The sequence below is a fragment of the Glycine soja genome, chromosome 6, assembly GCF_004193775.1.
Source record: "Glycine soja cultivar W05 chromosome 6, ASM419377v2, whole genome shotgun sequence".
NCBI lineage: Eukaryota > Viridiplantae > Streptophyta > Magnoliopsida > Fabales > Fabaceae > Glycine > Glycine soja.
Genome location: NC_041007.1, coordinates 41911304 through 41932986, shown reverse-complemented (window position 1 = coordinate 41932986; position 21683 = coordinate 41911304). Strand labels below are relative to the sequence as shown.

The 21683-nt window shown below is 35.4% G+C and overlaps 3 protein-coding genes and 1 pseudogene across 5 annotated transcripts; 1 reads left to right on the top strand and 3 right to left on the bottom strand.

The window, feature by feature from the left end:
* The first annotated feature begins 874 nt into the window (after window positions 1-874).
* On the top strand, window positions 875-4947 carry LOC114416999 (G-type lectin S-receptor-like serine/threonine-protein kinase At4g27290). 3 transcript variants are annotated; one of them, XM_028382055.1, is made up of 7 exons: window positions 875-2438; window positions 2583-2696; window positions 3306-3451; window positions 3544-3754; window positions 3858-4113; window positions 4280-4364; window positions 4467-4947. In XM_028382055.1, exons 1-7 carry the CDS (start codon window positions 1151-1153, stop codon window positions 4749-4751), a joined length of 2385 nt encoding a protein of 794 aa, XP_028237856.1. In that variant the 5' UTR covers window positions 875-1150; the 3' UTR covers window positions 4752-4947. The 3 variants fall into 3 exon arrangements, with proteins under 3 accessions (XP_028237856.1, XP_028237854.1, XP_028237855.1); XM_028382053.1 differs by having other exon boundaries at window positions 877-2438; window positions 4217-4364; XM_028382054.1 differs by having other exon boundaries at window positions 878-2438; window positions 3876-4113; window positions 4217-4364.
* A 5069-nt stretch (window positions 4948-10016) lies between these two features.
* Window positions 10017-11949, bottom strand: LOC114416286 (annotated as a pseudogene).
* A 1858-nt stretch (window positions 11950-13807) lies between these two features.
* On the bottom strand, window positions 13808-17506 carry LOC114416996 (G-type lectin S-receptor-like serine/threonine-protein kinase At4g27290). Its single transcript, XM_028382049.1, has 7 exons — window positions 16082-17506; window positions 15836-15964; window positions 15452-15597; window positions 15120-15330; window positions 14753-14990; window positions 14510-14660; window positions 13808-14422 (listed from the first exon to the last, which is right to left on the bottom strand). Exons 1-7 carry the CDS (start codon window positions 17457-17459, stop codon window positions 14117-14119), a joined length of 2559 nt encoding a protein of 852 aa, XP_028237850.1. The 5' UTR covers window positions 17460-17506; the 3' UTR covers window positions 13808-14116.
* A 2890-nt stretch (window positions 17507-20396) lies between these two features.
* On the bottom strand, window positions 20397-21411 carry LOC114416284 (protein MAINTENANCE OF MERISTEMS-like). Its single transcript, XM_028381155.1, has 4 exons — window positions 21340-21411; window positions 20853-21249; window positions 20667-20788; window positions 20397-20573 (listed from the first exon to the last, which is right to left on the bottom strand). The coding sequence occupies exons 1-4, from the start codon at window positions 21409-21411 to the stop codon at window positions 20397-20399; spliced, it is 768 nt and encodes a 255-aa protein (XP_028236956.1).
* Between the last annotated feature and the right edge of the window lie 272 nt (window positions 21412-21683).

Here is a 21683-nt window from a genome sequence, read left to right as displayed (position 1 = left end):
TTACTAGTTAATTTTATTTTAAAATTTTTACATAATTTAATATTATTTTAACTATTTTTGTAGACACACGCGCTATAATAAATTTATTGATATATAAGTAGTTAAAAATAAATGTTTAGCAATCAATTTATTATTTTTAAAATCAAATTTTTAATATTTTTTTACAAAAAAAATATTTTTCTAATTTGAATCTTGTATGGGACGGGTCGGGGATACCCGACGGGTACGGGGATGGGATAATAAACTTAAACTCGTCGGGTATCGGATACGGGTATGGGAATATGTTGGAGAGTCGGGGTAAGGGATTGGAGAGAGACAATACCCGTACCCGCCCCACCTCATTGCCATGTCTAGTTTAGCCCGGATATTTTGAAGTCCTAAACATTTACCGTATCTTTCTTCCATAACAGAACCAAATCCATCCTCACTAATGGCTAAACAGAAAAAGCAAAATATGGAAATCTTGGTTCAGTATATGTTTATGATAATCCTTTTAAAAACTAGAAAAGGAAAACCACAATCAAACACTATATATAATTGAGAATGCAACTATTCAAAGAGATGTGCTAACTAAGACCAAAAACTATTTACAGAAACGTGAGAATCTGGTTATAATAGGTAAATTTCCTGGACCACTATCTAAGTAGCTAGCCTTCCCTATAATTAAGCACCGAAGTTGAACATTCCATTCTAAAGTCTTTTGCAGATGTCTCAAGTAGTCTACACAGACAGTGACGGAGAACCGCAATTCTAAAGATTGTGGTCCTTCTAGCCACATGCTAGAATGACAGAAGGAAACAAAACCCATAAACCTCGAAATGAAAATTTCCACTGAAAAGCTTACAAAATTTGGATTTGAAAAAGAATTGAAGTTAAAGTTTACTAGTTTGAAACTTCAATCACGCATTACTCTCTGCCTTGTGCATCCCGTAGTACTAATGAGTTGTCATTGTTCAGCACTTATCCACTGACTAATCAACTCTAGTGAATTTAAGCTTTACACACAAGTTTAACTCCATCATTGCTCATGCATTACTTCAGTTTGTTGTCTTGCTTTAGCTTCTCTCTCTTTCTATTGAGTGGTTTCAGTTTTCTTATTTCTCAGCGTGGCTGTTTTAAGCTCTAACTCTCAGGTAGCTTAATATACCCAATGAAGTTTATTCTTTCCCTGAAGAGTTTCATCTATATACTATTTTTCCCTTCTCTTGTAGTTTCCATAGTACCAGACAGATCATCAATTTCACAGTTCCAATCCCTCAGTTATGGAAAGACCATAGTTTCTTCCCCACATGGAATGTTCGAGCTTGGTTTCTTCAATCTTGGATATCCCAACAGAATCTACCTCGGTATTCGGTACAAGAATATTCCAGTTGACAATGTTGTTTGGGTTGCAAACGGTGGCAACCCAATCAATGATTCCTCTGCCGACTTGAAACTACACAGTTCTGGCAATTTGGTCCTTACACACAACAACATGGTTGCTTGGTGCACAAGGTCTTCAAAAGCAGCACAGAATCCTGTGGCAGAACTCCTGGATTCTGGCAATCTTGTGATAAGAGATCTGAATTCAGCGAATCAAGAGTCATATCTATGGCAAAGCTTTGATTACCCATCTAATACAATGCTATCAGGAATGAAGGTTGGATGGGACCTCAAAAGAAATCTCAACATTCGCCTCATAGCTTGGAAGAGTGGTGATGATCCAACACCAGGAGACTTATCATGGAGTATTGTGCGGCATCCCTATCCTGAGATCTATATGATGAAGGGAAACAAAAAGTATCACAGACTTGGACCATGGAATGGGTTGCGCTTCACCGGCATGCCAGAAATGAAGCCTAATCCAGTTTACCATTACGAGTTTGTCTCCAACAAGGAAGAGGTTTACTACACATGGACCCTCAAGCAGACTAGTTTAATAACAAAAGCTGTACTTAACCAAACGGCCCTAGCGCGTCCTCGTTATGTATGGTCGGAGCTTGATGAATCATGGATGTTTTATTCAACCTTGCCATCAGACTACTGTGATCATTATGGCGTTTGTGGAGCCAACGCATATTGCAGCACGTCTGCGTCACCAATGTGTGAGTGCTTGAAAGGGTTCAAACCTAAGTATCTTGAAAAATGGAACTCAATGGACTGGTCCCAAGGATGTGTCCTGCAACATCCATTGAATTGCAAGCATGATGGGTTTGTCCTTTTGGAAGGATTGAAAGTGCCAGATACAAAAGCTACGTTTGTGAATGATAGTATTGATATAGAGAAATGCAGAACCAAGTGCTTGAATAATTGTTCTTGCATGGCTTATACAAATTCTAATATAAGTGGAGCAGGCAGTGGTTGTGTCATGTGGCTTGGGGATTTATTTGACATCAAACAGTATTCAGTTGCTGAAAATGGGCAGGGTCTATATATCCGGTTGCCTGCTTCAGAATTAGGTAAATGATTCATTAACTTTTCCAGCTAATCCTTTTATTAATTCTTCTGTTCAGAATTAAATCTTGTCTTTGAGAATTTATGCTTGGTCCTCCAATATAGAATTTAACCATTGTTGTTTTGCTTGATCAAATTCAACCGTGAAGAGGCTATCAGGCAGAGGAATTTTAAAATAAAACATGTAACCATAGTCACTGCAGCTTCAGGAATGCTTGTACTTGGTATTTATTTTATCTACAGAATCTGGAGGAACATCAATGGTAAAGTTATTCTCCTTTTCTCTCACTTTTCACTTTAAAAAGGATGAATATAGTGTTGTCTAATGAATTTGTTGGAGTGAGAAAATGTGTAAAATGAGAAAGTAAAAGTGCATCCACCCTTTAAATTAAAATATCTGATAAATTTAACCCTCTTTAAATCAAGGGTGGATCACTCTTGCTTCCGTATATTAAATGTCAATTCTGCTATTTGTGAATTCTCTTGACAAGTACAGCTATTCAAATTACTGTTTTTTTAAGAGTATTTAGACTATATCATTTGAATATTTTGGTTGGTGACCTATTAAAAGGGTCCTGTATGTTAGGAAGTTTCATATTGCTATTTCAATTCTTAGGATGCAGTTTATATATCTGTTGAATAACTTCGCTTAATGTCAATTGGTTTTAAGTTGAAATCTAATATTGTTTGTATCTCTTTACCAACTGGTAGAGCTTAATAATTTGAAAGTGACCAAAAAAAGCATTGGCACGATTCTATTATTTTTTATTTTTCCATCGGAATCAAATATGTTGTCTAATTTAAATTGTTTAATTTTTCAATTCCTAGTTTTGCAATTCATAATGCTATAAATCACTTTTACTCATTGTCAGAAAAGTCAAAAGCAGAAAATAACTACGAAGGGTTTGTGGATGATTTGGATCTTCCATTGCTTGATTTGTCAATAATTTTGGCTGCCACTGATAATTTCTCAGAGGTGAACAAGATTGGAGAAGGTGGTTTTGGACCTGTATATTGGGTAATTCAATATTTGGATACTGATTCAGTAATTCAAGATTAGAGAATTATTGTTATTATAAAGACCCTCTATTCATGAATGTGATTATGCAGGGAAAGCTAGCCAGTGGACTAGAAATTGCTGCAAAGAGACTTTCACAGAACTCGGGACAAGGAATATCCGAGTTTGTAAATGAAGTTAAACTGATAGCAAAACTTCAGCACAGAAATCTTGTAAAGCTTCTAGGCTGTTGTATTCATAAGCAAGAAAAAATATTGGTTTATGAATACATGGCTAACGGCAGCCTAGACTACTTCATTTTTGGTATGGAATATCAAGACATCTTATAATAGGACTCACTAGTATTTTATGACTACAGTGATAGTTAGCAAATTCTTAAGCATGAATATTCAATTTTTAATGATAGATTTGCTGCGAAACACAGATCACACCAAAGGTAAATCACTTGACTGGCCTAAGCGGTTGAGCATAATTTGTGGAATTGCTCGAGGGCTTATGTATCTTCATCAAGATTCTCGACTAAGGATTATTCATAGAGATCTCAAAGGAAGTAATGTTCTACTAGATGAAGATTTCAATCCAAAAATATCAGATTTTGGAATGGCTAAAACTGTTGGAAGAGAGGAGATTGAAGGAAACACAAATAAAATAGTTGGAACATTGTGAGTGTGTTACTGCTCCTAACCTTTTTATGTTTACAGACATGCCAATACTCAATTGTCATGTAAATATCATTTCCCTCCAATACTTTTTTTTTTCTTTCAGTGGGTACATGGCTCCTGAGTATGCTGTTGATGGGCAATTTTCTGTGAAATCTGATGTCTTCAGCTTTGGTATTTTACTCATGGAGATAATATGTGGCAAAAGAAATAGAGGGCGCTATAGTGGAAAGCGATATAACCTTATTGATCATGTAAGCACTTTGTTAGATTTTAATCTATCAACCTTAAAGTTGACATGTTATTTGCATTTTCCTTTTTTCGTAATAGCAATTTCCTTCATTTTTTTTATTTAGGTATGGACACACTGGAAATTGAGCAGGACTTCCGAAATAATTGACTCAAACATTGAAGATTCATGCATTGAATCTGAAATCATACGTTGCATCCATGTTGGGCTGTTGTGCGTGCAACAATACCCAGAGGATAGGCCTACAATGACTTCAGTAGTTCTAATGTTGGGGAGTGAGATGGAATTGGATGAGCCTAAAAAGCCAGGTGTTTTCACGAAGAAGGAATCTATTGAAGCAATCTCAAGTAGTTCAACCAATACACTAACCATAACCTTAAGTGCTCGGTGAAAATAAATGAGATTGCTTCACATGTTGCATTAAATTAAGTATACTTCCTTCGATTTTACAATTACCACCAAAGGACTAGAGTTTCAAAACCTGTTTAGATGTGTTGAAATTGCTACAAATTTTTAGAATATTCTTAAATATAATATGTATGAAAATAGTAGAATATCCTAGAACTATAGAATATGGTAGAACAATCTAGAACTATAATGTGTATGAATATGGTAGAACAATTTAGAACCATAAGTGTATGTATAAGATAGAAGAATCTAGAACTATTATGATACTAATCTATCATGAAAACTCTAGAAAGACCTAAAGTAATGTAGAAACATTCACCACCATTGAGAGGTTGGTGACTTGAGCCTATAAATAGGCAATTGGTATGTTGTAATTGATAATTCAAGAAATCAATGACATAGCCTTCTTTCTAAAACAATTCTCTAAAACTATCAACTATCAACTATCATCTAATCAACTACCAACAGTGGTATCAGAGCTACGTTCGGTCATACATTGGGCGTAGTTATCTTACCTACCTACCATTCCAAAATCCTCCCAACTACTTCAAAAATTTCCTTTGTATTATTAACCCACTCTAATAATATTTTTTTCTAAGCTATGGATAACACTACTCAATCGTCAACTATTTTTGTCCCTATCTTCAATGGTGAAAATTATGATTTCTGGCGTGTTAAAATGGAAACATATTTTTCATCTCAAGATTTATGGGACATAATAGAAGAAGGCTTCACCATTCCCGCGGATACTTCAGTTCTTAATGCATCTCAAGAAAAAGAGTTGAAGAAAAATAAACAGAAAAATTCAAAGGCGTTGTTCACCTTGCAACAAGCGGTGACTGATCTAATTTTCCCAAGAATTATGGGAGCTAAGACTGCCAAAAAAGCGTGGAACACATTGCAGGAGGAGTTTCAAGGAAGTGTTAAGGTACGTGCCGTTAAACTTCAATCTCTAAGAAGAGATTTTGAACTATTGAAGATGAAGCAGTCTGAGACAGTTAAAGATTACTATTCTAAAGTTAAAGATATAGTTAATCAAATGAGAGCTTTTGGGGAAGATATTCTTGACAAGAAAATTGTTGAGAAAATTTTAATTACTATGCCCCAAAAGTTTGACCCAATCGTGACAACGATTGAGGAAACCAAAGATCTGTTCACTCTATCAGAGACAGAACTTGTGGGCTCTCTTGAAGCATATAAGCAAAGACTGTATAGGCATAAAGAAGATACAATTGAAAATGCCTTCCAGACAAAGTTTAAATTTCAGCCCCAAAACAAAGAAAATAGAGGAAAGAAAAATTATGGAGAAACTTCCAGAAGAAGAGAAGGTTCTAGGAATTTCCTTAAGAACAAAACAGATAAAAATCCTCCATGCAATATATGCAAAAGGCAAGGCCACGCAGAGAAAAATTGTTGGTTCCGTAATATGCCACAATGCAACCATTGCAAGAAGTTCGGGCACGTAGAGAAAAATTGTCGCAACAAAAATAGGCATCAAGCCAATATCGCAGAGGAGCATGATCAAGAACAATGTATGTTCTACGCCACTCAAGACTCAATAAAAGAAAAGGGAGGAAGCTGGTACTTGGATAGTGGATGTAGCAATCACATGGACAAGGATGAGACTATTTTCAAAAGTATTGATGAGTCTTTCAAAGTCAAAGTTCGACTGGGGAAATGGAAGTGTGGTTGAATCAAAAGGCAAAGGCACTGTCATGGTGGAGACTGATAAAGGTACGCGACTCATCCATGATGTCTTACTAGTTCCCAGCCCAAAAGAAAATCTTCTAAGCATTGGCCAAATGATGGAGAGAGGCTACACACTTCACTTTGAAGGAGGTGTATGCAAAATCTTAGACAACAAAAATAAAAGGTCTGAGATAGTCCAAGTAAAGATGAATAAGAGCAATAGAAGCTTTCCTCTAAATTTAAAATATGCAACAAACATTGCCATGAAGGTACAATTTGATGATTCATGGCTATGGCATCGAAGATTTGGCCACTTCAATACACATGCCTTGAAGTTGTTACATGAGAAGAACATGATGAGAGATCTTCCAAGCATAAAGGAGAACAATGAAGTGTGTGAAGGATGTCTCCTTGGTAAGCAACACCGATTTCCTTTCTCAACAAGCGGAGCATGGAGAGCAAAAGATCTATTGGAGCTGATACATACGGACGTTTGTGGACCAATGAGGACGTCATCACATGAGAACAACAAGTACTTCATACTCTTCATTGATGACTTCTCTAGAATGACATGGGTATATTTTCTAAAAGAAAAATCAGAAGTCTTTGGAGTATTCAAAAAGTTCAAGGCCCTTGCTGAAAATCAAAGTGGAAAACGGATAAAAGTACTAAGAAGTTATCGCAACAAAGAGTACACCTCTCGCGAGTTTGAAAGATTTTGTGAGGATGAAGGCATTGAGCGACAACTTACAGTCGCATATTCTCCTCAACAAAATGGAGTGTCCGAGAGAAAGAATCGCACAGTTATGGAGATGGCTAGATCGATGCTCAAGGAGAAGGGACTACCTAACACATTCTGGGCTGAAGCAGTCTACACTGCTGTTTACATACTCAACAGATGTCCAACTAAGTCTGTAAAAGACAAGACTCCAATTGAAGCTTGGATCGGGAAGAAGCCATCAACAAAGCACCTAAGGGTCTTTGGATCTATATGCTACATTCATATTCCAGACGTGAAAAGGCACAAGCTTGAAGACAAGACTATACGTGGTATCTTCATTGGGTATAGCAATATCTCTAAAGGCTACCGTGTCTACAACTTGCAAACTAAGAAGCTCATCATCAGTCGAGATGTTGAAGTTGATGAGTACGCTTCTTGGAATTGGGATGAAGAAAAAGTGGAGAAGAACGTTCTTATACCCGCTCAACTACCTCAAGAAGAAGCTGAGGAAGAAGACCCAGGTGAACCACCTTTACCTCCACCACAACAACAAGATCAAGAACTATCGTCACCAGAGTCTACTCCAAGACGAGTAAGATCTTTGGTGGACATATATGAAACCTGTAACTTGGCCATACTTGAACCTGGAAACTTTGAAGAAGCGTCAAAGCAGGAAGTATGGGTCAAGGCAATGGAAGAAGAGATACAGATGATCGAGAAAAACAACACATGGGAGTTAGTAAATCGTCCCCTTGGAAAAGATATCATTAGGGTTAAGTGGGTCTATAAGACAAAGCTCAACCCTGATGGCACCATACAGAAACACAAGGCGAGGCTAGTAGCTAAGGGTTACTCACAGCAACCCGGAATTGACTACAATGAGACATTTGCACCAGTAGCTCGTCTTGATACCATAAGAGCTCTAATAGCTCTTGTGTCACAAAAATCAACTAGATGTCAAATCTGCCTTCCTTAACGGCGTACTTGAAGAAGAGATCTATGTGGAGCAGCCACAAGGATTCGTGTCTGAAGGCAAAAAAAACAAAGTGTTAAGACTAAGAAAAACACTCTATGGTTTGAAGCAAGCACCTCGAGCATGATATAGCAGAATCGATCAGTATTTCATGGATCGAGGATTCAGGAGGAGCAAGAGTGAGCCTACACTTTACATCAAGTCTCAAGGGCAGTACACTCTCTTACTCTCTCTATATGTAGATGATCTTATCTACACGGGAAACAATACTAAGATGATGATGGAGTTTAAAGAAGACATGATGAAGACCTTTGAGATGACCGACCTTGGTTTGATGAGTTACTTCCTCGGCATAGAGGTAAGTCAGAAAAATGAAGGGATATTCATCTCGCAAAAGAAATACACAGAAGGCTTACTTAAGAAATTCAAGATGTATGGTTGCAAACCTGTTGCTACTCCACTCATAACAAATGAGAAACTACAGAAGAATGATGGAGCACCAGAAGTTGATGCATCCAAATACCAAAGTCTAATTGGAAGCCTCCTATATTTGACAGCTACACGGCCTGACATAATGTATGCTACAAGTCTTCTATCAAGATTCATGCAAAGCCCAAGTCAAATACACTTTGGAGTAGGAAAAAGAATTTTGAGGTATATACAAGGAACAAAAGAGTTCGGTATATGGTATACTACCGAAACCAACTCAGAATTACTTGGCTACACCAACAGTGATTGGGCAGGTTCAGCAAATGACATGAAGAGTACCTCTGGCTATGCTTTCTCACTAGGACCGGGAATGTTCTCTTGGGCGTTAAAGAAGCAAGCTACAGTAGCACAATCAACAGCAGAAGCAGAGTACGTGGCAGCTGCTGAAGCAACGAGTCAAGCTATATGGCTTCGTAGGATACTTGAAGACATGGGAGAAAAACAAGATGAGCCTACTAAAATCAATTGTGACAACAAATCAGCAATTGCAATGGCGAAGAATCCAGTTCATCACAGCAGAACAAAACACATAGCAATCAAGTATCACTTTATCAGAGAAGCTGAAGCTAAAGAGATCAAACTCGATTACTGCAGAACAGAAGATCAAATTGCAGACATATTCACGAAGGCTCTGCCGAGACCAAGATTTGAAGAATTACGAGCTATGCTCGGAGTCACAGAAATTTGCATCAAGGAGGAGTGTTGAAATTGCTACAAATTTCTAGAATATTCTTAAATATAATATGTATGAAAATAGTAGAATATCCTAGAACTATAGAATATGGTAGAACAATCTAGAACTATAATGTGTATGAATATGGTAGAACAATTTAGAACTATAAGTGTATGTATAAGATAGAAGAATCTAGAACTATCATGATACTAATCTATCATGAAAACTCTAGAAAGACCTAAAGTAATGTAGAAACATTCACCACCATTGAGAGGTTGGTAACTTGAGCCTATAAATAGGCAATTGGTATGTTGCAATTGATAATTCAAGAAATCAATGACATAGCCTTCTTTCTAAAACAATTCTCTAAAACTATCAACTATCATCTAATCAACTACCAACAAGATGTTTAGATGTTCTAGAATCTACACCTCTGTAACTGAATATTAATTTAAATTTGATTTCATAGATTTTGAATCTTCTATAGTAGGTAAAAATGAAAATGTTCATGAAATATATGTTCAGTCCTCACAAGTCTATCAAGCATGTTTCTGGATACTCATGAGTCATACCAAAAAAAAAATGAATACAAGAGTAATTTTCAATCGGTAAAGGTAAACTCCCCCAAAATATGTTGTCTAAAATTTTAATTGAAAGATATATATATGTGTGCATGTCATGACTTTATTGACAATAATAAAGATCAACAATTTACCAGTAATTCTTCTTCGGACTCTATAACAAAAATGCATAGTGAAAGTATCACACTAATTGCAGCAACTGCGGCAGCAATTTTTATCTTCACGCTTATGATGTGTCCATGCTTACTGAATTCTTTACCTAACTCCGCAGCAGACATTCGAATATATAAATCTTGCCCACCAGTTTCATTCGGTGATCTGATGTCAATTAGATCGCGAAACCAAAGGACACAACCATTACCTGCTCCTCTTATGTCGGAATTAGCAAATGCCATGCAAGAGCAATTATTCAAGCATTTCTGTATTCCTCTAATCCAACATTCTCATCCATCCATGTATGTGCAATATCTTGTACTTCTAAGCCTAGATAATTCACAAACTGATCCATGTAGCTTTCTTTGTAGCTTAATGGTTTAGGTTGGACGCATCCCTGCCTCCAATCAAGTACCTTCCATTGTTGTGGTGACTTTGGACTGAATCCTTCTAAACATTGGCATACATCACACAAATCATGAGGGGAAGTTTCATAAACCTTCCATATTGCGTTGTCCTGTCCCATACTTGGGTTTCGAGTAGGAGTAAGGTTTTTACTTTGACTCTGGCGATGACAGAACTATTCTTGAGGGTAAAAGAGTAGAACATCTCAACCTTATTGGAGGTGTACATGAGATCATTTGTGGTGACGTACTTGAATTCATACACCGGATTTGGACTTTGATTTCATAATCCACTAAAATGAACTCCATTCCATGGTCCAGTGCAGAAGTACTTACATGTTCCTATCATCGCATAAAACTCAGGATAATCATGGAGCATCAGACCCCAAGAGAAATTTCGGGGGGATGGATCATCTGGACTCTTCCAAGAGGTTATTTTCGGTTCCAAACCGGTTCGGAGGTCCCATCCCAACTTCATCTTGGGCAAAAGTGTATCAGATAGATAGTCAAAACTTTGCCACAAGTATGTTGCTGAGTTTGCGTCTCCCACATTCCTTATCACAAGATTGCCATTGTCCAAGAGCTCTGCCACTGGATCCCATACTCGGTTTTGATAGGTTGTAACCAAAACAACAGAGTTATTTTGTTTGAGTTCAAGATTACCTCTGCTGGTGAATGTTAAGATGCCCGAGGAATCACTGATCGGGTTATTCTGGTTTGCAACCCATGCAACTCTTCCAGTGGGAATATTTTTATACAAAATCCCCAGGTAACGCTTTGTGGAATTTCCCGAGCTGAAGAAACCAAGCTCAAACACTCCACAGTGAATGTAGCTGCGGAAATTTTGAGAGATGGAACAACCATGTAAGCAACAATAATACTCACGCAAGAAGAATTTTCCATTGGATACTGATGATACTGGTTCCGTTCAGCTAAGCGTATCATGTGATGAGCTGAGACTGTTCCTTGTTCCCATTTGATAAAAAATATGAAGACTAAATACGCAATTTTTATAATTTAATTTGTCCTTGCAAAGAAGCTTAACCATGGAAAAGACATTATTTTATTGTCTTGATCAACCACGTCAGTTGTGTTCAAGTCAATCAACATATCAGTGCTAAAATGTTTTACTTTTCCTAGCTTTTGTATTCTGAACAGGCATATATAGATTGATTAGGAACGTGGCTGATTTTATAATAACCTGTGATTTAAAATGTATTGCTTGTTTGACAGTACGAATACAATGACAATAATTTTAGTATATGATAGAAATCAAAGTCTTTACATAGTTATATATTCAAACTTCAGGACTTTCTCTATTTTTTTTTAAAAAGAAAATAAGACTCAACCAGGTTATATCAATAGTTGTGGAGCTGTTGAAATTCACGAGTTCAATGCTAATGCTAAAACAGCAAGATATGAGTGGAATGATAGATGACTCTTCTCAAACGTGATTAAAATATTGGATCTTACTAACTAACCAGTGTCTTTGAGACATTAGTTAAGGAATTAAAAGAAAAAAATATTAATTATGAAAATTATAGAAAAACATGAAAAAGGTGATGAATAAAGTAATTTTATGCATTTCAATAAAAATATTTTTTCTTTTAATTTCTTAATCAATGTTTTAAGGACACTAATTAGCATTTGCCTAAAAATTTAACACTGGTCCTATGGTAGTAGCATCAAGAAAAACTTTTCCAGGATGAGATGATTGCATAGTTATTTTCTTCCGGACGTTCATCAATCTTGGAAAACGAAATGAAGTTTAGTTAAATGAGGTTGAGTTTCCTTAATTACTATACTTAGTGTGCCTTGACTCTTAAATTCTCAGGACTGATAAACTGTTTATACTAATTCTTTTTTTTGTCTTGAGGGATGTTTATACTAATTCTAAGATATTTAATTGTCCACTGCTTGAAATAGCTTTGTCCATATGCATGTTACAATTTATTGAAAAATAATCTCAATAGAGAATTGTTATTCCATATGCATGAAACTAATTGTTTGAAGACTGAACTAATACCGTGATAGTGCTTTCATTACCATAATTCAAGCATCAACTGCCATCCTATATATACAGTGATGGAGTGATCAGAATTCTCATGTTCATTGGTACAAAGCCAACTATTGAACTGATATGCCCTTCATTTTATTCCAGCCATCCGCAATTTAAACCTGCGAAAAATAATAAAATACTAGATGATAGTATAGACTTAGTGTTCATTATGTTTAAAGCTCTTAAGCAGCTATATGGAAAATATACCAGCTCAATAATTTCCTAAATATTTCTTCTCCATTTTATTAGCAACAATGTGCAAAGAGCAAAAGAAAACAATTACTGTCCAAAAGTGGTGGCGTCTGAGTTTGGAAATTCGTTCAATTCGGGTAATTCCAAAAACCATTACCTGGGGATTTGGTATAAAAATATTCCTCCTGATAGAATTATTTCAGTCCAAAGTCACCACAAACATGGGATTTATTGGATTGACTCAAGGATGTGACCACTATATAAAATAAAACCCATTAAGCTGTAGAGACGACGATCTATTTGTAAATAATACAAGCCTGAATACCAGATATTACACATACAATTGGTTTGATGACAAAACTGATTTAGATGAATGAAGACTCAAATGATTGAATAATTGCTCTTGCATGGCCTTTACTAATTCAAACATAAAAGGAGCAGGAAGTGGTCGTTGAGTCCTTTGGTTTGGAGATCTAATTGACATGAAACAATTTCAAGCTGGTGGGTAAGATCTATATATCCGGATGTCTGCTTTGGAGCCAGGTAAAGACTTTATTAACCTTTCTTCTTAATATAACACTTAATTTCATCATTTTTATTCTTATTCTTGGCTAAAATATGCTTTAAATATTCTTAATAAATTAAGGAATTTTGTAGAGTGGATGAAACTTTTAAGTGAATCATTATAAGTAGGAATCCCACCTCAGGTGTACATCTTTTTGGACCAAAAAAGAAGCCTTATGCATAAATAGAAATTAATGTGTAAGTTTTTTTTTACTGATTGAACAAGATAAAACACAACACAATGGATGCTGGATTTTTCAATATAGAACGGTATATTCTAAGTCTAACTTGAGAAAATATTGGACTGAATCCATCTTTTGGTTACATTGAGCATATGTCCAATTAAAATAGATTTTGCATCTAAGGTAAGAAATACAATACCAATATCATAATTAGACGCAAAAAAAACCTGTAACACTTAATAAGCCTCATTAGATTGACCATCAAAGTTTAATATTTTCGTTATCATCAAAACTGTGACATTTTGAGGGATTAGGCATCTTCCACGTCTTCAGTTCTAACATTGTTGACACAAACAATGTTTAGTTCCGAAACATCAATGTTTTCCATTCATACAACATCAGAAATGATTTGTTTTTGATACATATATTCTCACACAAAGCATAACAATAAGTTCCTGCTATATCTAACAGGTTAATTACCCACCCATCCAACCTAAATACAAAGCTTAAGACATTATAAAAACAGCATAAAATAAATTACACATCATAACACAGCAGAGTACATCAGAAATTTCAGTGTAGCAATAACAAGAACAACTGAACAGGTTTTGACTGCACTTGCAAAGCAAGTTATGCTTCAGTTCATTATATTCAAATGACTCTAATTTTCACCTGGCATTTAATAAGGTAATGGTTAACTCATTATTTGAAGTCATTTGGTTTAGATTTGCTAGTAACTTTCCTTCATTTGAAATCCTCCTTGGAAAGAAACCCGGCTCTTTTGGTTCAACCAGTTCCATCTCACTCCCTAACATTTGAATTACCGAAGTCATGGTTGGCCTATCCTCTGGGTATTGTTGCACGCACAAGAGACTAACATGAATGCATCGCAATACTTCTTGGATAACACATGAGTCCATTATGTTTGAGTCAATCAACTGTAAAACATTTTGCTCTTTCCAAAGTGTCCATGCCTGAGAATAAAAGAAGAAAAAAGAAAGAGTTAATTATTGATGTTTTAACTTGTTCATAAATAAATAATAACTTGTTGTAGTGCTTACATAGCCAACGAGATTAAGAGTTTGGTTTCCATGACAAAGAGCTCTATTTTTATTTCCGCATATAATCTCTAACAATAAAATACCAAAACTGAAAACATCAGATTTGATTGAAAATAGGCCATCAACTGCGTACTCTGGAGCCATGTAACCGCTACAATAAATAATTTTAAAAAATCAAGACACAAAAATATATAAATATACACACACATAAATGTACTGCAATATAGTTCGACAGATACTCACTAAGTACCAACGACTCTATTTGTGTTTCCTTCAGTTTGGTCTCCTCCAAAAGCTCTAGCCATTCCAAAATCTGATATTTTTGGATTTAACTTTTCATCGAGTAAAATGTTACTTGCCTTGAGATCTCTATGAATAATCCTTAATCGGGAATCTTGATGAAGGTACAAAAGCCCCCTAGCTATTCCAAATATTATGTCGAGCCGTTGAGGCCAGTCCAGAAATTTACCTTTTATTTGGTCTGTTTTTTATTTGCAAAGCAAATAAGTTAATCAAGATTCATAAGCTGGTAAATTAAATGTGACTGAAGTTAAAAAAAAAAAAAAAATAACGCTAGTGCATCTAATCAAAGCATTCTTCAATTACATACCAAAAACAAAGGAGTCAAGGCTGCCATTAACCATGTATTCATATACTAGTATTTTTTCTTGTCCTCTAATGCAACAGCCAAGAAGCTTTACCAGATTTCGATGTTGAAGCTTCGCAATTAGTTTAACTTCTGTCATAAACTCAGTTATTCCTTGTCCAGAACTGCTTGAAAGTCTCTTGACTGCAACATCTCTGCCATCTGCTAATTTTCCCTGCGTAATTGCATTCATTTGAGCAGATGCTTTCTATAACAATAATTCCACTCTGGACTCTAGTCATTTATCGGTTAGGCTCACATTTCTTTTTCTAATAGGTTCACAGTTATTGAATTACCTTATATACAGGTCCAAAACCACCTTGTCCAATCTTGTTATTCAACGAGAAATTGTTTGTGGCAGTAGTGATTGTTAGCAGATCAAATAATCGTAGATCCAGATCTTCTAGCTGTTTTTTTAAATTATCTTTTGTCTTTGACTTATCTGCATAATAGAAGAAAGGGAATGGAACAATTTAATTAATCTGTAGGCCAGTTGAGACTCCGTTTATTAAACCCATGCATGAGACTCATTGCCATGTTAAAATGCCACCTGGCCTCAAATTCCCTCAGCCATACAAGTGCTACCTGATTATTTGAAATATTTCCAATTTCCAATTTAAAGATATATATGTGTGTGTCATAACTTTAGTGACAATAGTATGGGTCAATGATTTAATTACCAGCACTGCTCCTTCGAACTCTGTACATAACAAAAATGCAAAATAAAAGTATCCCACTAATTGCAGCAATTGGGGTTGCAATTTTTATCTTCACGCTTGTGGTGTGTCCATGTTGCTCTTCTTGGTTGACTTCGATAAAAAAAAATGAAATTAATTAAACCTCAGTTGTAAATAATGATATAGTGTTTTCCAAAATAATAAGAATGATGGGAGTATTAAGAAGAAAGATTAATAAAAACTTTATACCTGACTCCAAAGCAGGCATCCGGATATATAGATCTTGCCCTCCAGTTTCAAACTGTCTAATGTCATTTAGTTCGAAATACCAATGGACACAACCCTTACCTCCTCCTCTTATGTCTGAATTAGTATATGCCACACAATAGCAATTATTCAAGCATTTCTCTCTGCATTCCTCTAAATCAATATTCTCATACAGATCAACATGATCAGTTTCTGGTACTTTCAGACCTGGATGTTTGACAAACCGATCACCTTCGCAGCTTGACGATTTATTGACAACACATCCTTGGCTCCAATCCATTGTGCTCCATTCTTGTTGTGACCTTGGTGTGAATCCTTCTAAACACTGGCATACTGGTGACTGTGAAATCCTGCAATTCCCATAGGCTCCACACACCGCATACTCGTCGCATCTGTCACCCGGGATAGTTGTATAAATGCTCCAATATTGTCTTTCCTCTTCCCATACCTGGATTTGCAGACTGGTTTCCGTGATTTTGACTCTCACAATAGCAGCTGCAGAACTATTCTTGACTGTCAAGAAACAGAACTTCTCAACCTCATTCATCACGTACATGGAATCGTTTTTAACTACATACTTGATTTCGTACAACTGGTTTGGGTTTTGATTTGTTGCGCCACTAAAATAAAGTCCATTCCACGGTCCAAGGCGGTGATACTTTACTCTTCCTTTCATCAGATAAAACTCAGGATAATTATAGAGATTTAACCTGAAAGAAAAATCTCCTGGGGATGGATCTTCTGGACTCTTCCAAGCCGTTATTTTCCATTCCAGAGCAGTTCGGAGGTCCCATCCCAGCTTCATCCCGGGCAAAAGCGTATCAGATGGATAGTCAAAACTTTGCCACAAGTAGGCTTCGGGGTCGGTGTCTCCCTCATTTCTTACCACAAGATTGCCATTGTCCAAGAGCTCCGCCACTGGATTCTGTGCTTGTTTTCTGTAGGTAGTAGACCAAGCAACTGAGTCATGTTGTCTGAGTTCAAGATTGCCTGTGCTGCTGAAAGTTAAGATGCCGGCGGAATCATTGATTGGGTTCGCCCAGTTTGCGACCCAAACAACTCTATCAATAGTTATGGTTTTATACCAAATCCCCAGGTAACGGTTTTTCGAATTGCCCGGGCTGAAGAAACCAAGCTCAAACACTCCTCTGTGGGACACTAAAGTCTGGCTCTCAGTGATAAACTGTGACACACTGAGGATAGCTGCTGAAATTTTGAGAGAAGGAACAAGCATGTAAGCTACAATAATCATGAAATGGTATATTGGATTTGGGAGACTAATATTGGTTCTGTTCATCATGATTTTCTTTCCGACTCCTAATACAAGGTTTTTTGGATACCGATAATATGGGTTCAGCATAATATCGGATGATAGCTAGCTCGAGAACATGGTTCTTGTTTGACAAATTTCTGTGTAAATAACCATTTTGATACTTGATGTGTAAATTAGTGAAAATTTAGTCTATAAAAAAAATGAAAATTTAAAATTAGTCTCTAAATTAATAAGAAATGCGACTAATACATCTCGTATATAACTTCATGAAAATATATCACATGAACTTTACAAGGTAATTTCAAATTGGTCTTCCAAAAGTATCACAATATTTTTTATTAACATTTGTAGGAGAGAAGATAAGAATTAAAAACAAAAATTCTCTATAAGCTAAAATTTACTTATGATAAGTTAAAAATAAATTATTAGAAAAGCTAATATAAAAGAGCTATTGTAAATTAGTTTATGCATGGGTAAATTATGATTAAGGTCCCTCTAAAATTGCTAATGTTTAAAAATTTGATCCCCTAAAATTTTCATTATTTTCATCCTTCTAATTTTAAGATGTATTTTTTTTCACTCCTCTAACTTTTGAATGTATCATTTTTTATACTTAAAGTGTTTTAGATAATACTTTATACAAGAGTAAAAGTAATTTAGATAGCACTTAAAACAAAAACAATATATATATATATATATATATAAACTTCAAAATTAGAGAGATCAAAATAATAAAAAAATTAGAAGCTACGACCAAATTCGAACACACTAATAATTTTGGAGGATCTAAAACATAATTTAATTATCCATCTAATTTTAATTTACGAAAATATTTATTTTAATTTTCCTTCCTATTTAATTTTCATACAAGTGTTTACGAAGAAACTTATTTTAATTCGCCTACAACTTTAGCCACACATATGTTCTTTTGTATAATTTAACCTTCTTAACAAGAAGCAAACTCGCGGCTAACCCGCTTCTTCGGAAGAAAAAAGATATTGCATAGTCTTAAACACCATCATGTATATATTCCAGTCAATCACCACTCACTGCATGGCATGTGACAAATTTTTTACACTTTCGTATAACATTTGTCTACTGAGTTGGCTTTTATTCAATATATCATATATAGTTTTATTGAAATCATATCTGATAATAGTACCAAACGATTTAAAAAAAATTCTAGCATGTTTGACAGAATAAATACAATGACATTATTTTTTTATATGATAGAAATTCAAGTCTTTACTCCAGTCGTACTTGTATATTCAAACCTTTTATTATTATTTTTTCAATAAGACCCACCCGATTTTATCAAATAGTTGTGGAGTTGTCGAAATTCCCGAGTTCAGTGCTAATGGTAAAATCCTATATCAATATGATATTAACCAGGTTGCTACTGTGGGGGTAATTATACTGGTGTTTTCTGCAATTGTTAGGTACCACTCGTACCAGTTTTATTAATGAAATTTTTGCCGATTTAAAAAAAATCTAAAAAACCTAGGTATGAGTGGAATGGTAGATGACTCTTCTCAAACGGGGACAAAAAATTCGTTAACTCTTTTCCTGTACGTGTCTTGACTCTTCAATTCCTTTATATACTAACTCCTACTTCCATTAGCTTTGTCCATATGCATGCCTGTTAGAATTTCTTGAAAAATAATCTTAATATAAAGTTTTCGATAACCCTTGGTTTTATATTTGTAATTCTTGATATGCTTGAAACTCTCTTTTTTATGTATTAAGATATTTTATGTGAGATGTCCCAAAATTCACCAAGAACAAGACAGATCTCAAGGCTTAATGATCAAGATAGATCTCAAGGTAATTTCAAATTGGTCTTCCAAAAGTATCATAATATTTTTTATTAACATTTGTAGGAGAGAAGATAAGAATTAAAAATAAAAATTCTCTATAAGCTAAAATTTACTTATGATAAGTTAAAAATAAATTATTAGAAAAGCTAATATAAAAGAACTTTTGTAAATTAGTTTATGCACAATCTAATTTGGGTAAATTATGGTTTAGGTCCCTCTAAAATTTCTAATGTTTAAATTTGATCCCTCTAAAATTTTCATATTATTTTCATCCTTCTAATTTTAAGATGTGTTTTTTTCACTCCTCTAACTTTGGAATGTATCATTTTTTGTACGTTTTAGATAATACTTTATACAAGAGTAAAAATAATTTAGATAGCACTTAAAACAATATATATATATATATATATATATATATATATATATATATGTATATATATATATATATATAAATTTTAAAATTAGAGAGATCAAAATAATACAAAAAAATTAGAAGGACCAAATTCGAACACACTAATAATTTTAGAGGATCTAAAATATAATTTAATTATCCATCTAATTTTAATTTATGAAAATATTTATTTTAATTTTCCTTCCTATTTAATTTTCATATAAGTGTTTACCAAGAAACTTATTTTAATTGGCCTACAACTTTAGCCACACATATGTTCTTTTGTATAATTTAAGGGTGTTGCTAGATGCACCCAGCAGTATTGCTGGTGCACGCAGCATTCCTATAAAATGCCAAAAATGCCCCTGGGTCCTCGCACACCTACGGATCAAGTTGATCCGTAAGTGTGTAGAAGATAATTTTTTAAAAATTGAAGGTCATTTTTTTTACAATTTGAAGCTTTATTTGTATTTTTACAATTTGAAGCTTTATTTATTTGAGTCATGACCAATCTAAAAATATTTACAAACTAAAATCCATTTGAAAAAATAATTAATTTTATTTTATGTCTCTTTTGTTTATGTAAATAAAATACTGTCCTAATAAATGTTTAGTTAAATGTAACATTCATACTATTTCAATGAAATTCAATTGAATTTGGAATCAAGTAATTTAAAAATAACACTTAAACGTTAACACTAATATTATAAACAAAAATAACTTTAAATATACAAAATGTTAAGTAAAAAAACAAAAATGTTTTCAAGTACAAGAAATGTATATACATCGAATATCAATATGAAATGTGTAAAGAAACTACAGCTGAACTATACGGCGCCTACGTCGAGACCTCACGTACACAATGCGGTCTTGGGTGACACTCTTAGCAATCTTAAGGCATTCTTCGATGACTTCATGTGTCGATGTGCCTGGCATGACTACCCCTAGGCTGAGGTGACACTCCAACCTCTCGACCATCGCATCGCAAGCCTCCTATTAAATAGAAAACAAACAAATTAGACAAATTAGTATTAAAAAATTGACGTAAATGACATTTCATACATCTAACCATATAGTAACATTTACCATTGTATGTCTGGGCTCGTCGACATCAGACCTGGCTGGATCATCCGGGACCTGAGGGATATCTGACTCTGGGACTTGGGGGACATGTCTGGGCTGCGCAGTAGGTGCATCTGCCGAAGGATCTGATGGTTGTGCCGTTGTCATGAATGGATGAGAAATACAAAAGAAAGTTTACACATGGATCACCTGCTTCCGCCAAATGGTCTGAGTAGTGCATCCATGTATCGTCTACATCATCATATGACACCCATGGATGGACAGGGTGTGCAGGAATGCACTCGACGTAGCCGAACTGGCGCATAACCCTCTCCAGTCTGTATCTGACAACAACAGGCCCCCAACAGAGTTGTCCTGAGAAGCAGAAAATCGGATGAAAGTCCTGCACAGGTTGGTGCTTTGAATATGGCATCCAACAGACATCTGGGATCCTCAGACGATCCAGGCGCTGCCTGTACGTCGCTATAGATACCTTCTTCACAATCTTCTTTGTTGCAATCCACCGACATGCATGTGATGCCACCTTGTTGTAGTCCGGATCAGCATTGCACTCCGCAACTGACAGAAAGTGCTCATATATCCAACACTACAAGGTTTACACGAATCATACATGTTAACTAAATATACAGTTATTAAAACATTGTTGTAATTAAATTATGAAATACATGTTAATTACCTGTAACAAGGTGATGTAACCAGCAAGCTGTCGGCTGGTGCTGAGACTGGCATCATTAAGCTGATCGTACATATGGACGAGCCCAGCAGCTCCTCATGCATACAGCCCAACAAAAGTGAGGTCACGTAGGGCCTGTAAGTGTACGACATGAACATGGGTTGCACTCTTATTAGCAAAGAGAGTGCAACCCAAAAGATGCAAAAGATAAGTGCGAGCGGCAGCTGTCTAGTGTTGCGTCTGGCATCTGTGCTGGTATATGTCTCACAGTCACTGCAGGCGTACGTATGGTCCACCACATTGGCTTGTCTCGGCCATGGTCACCTCTGGTGAGACCATAAGTAACT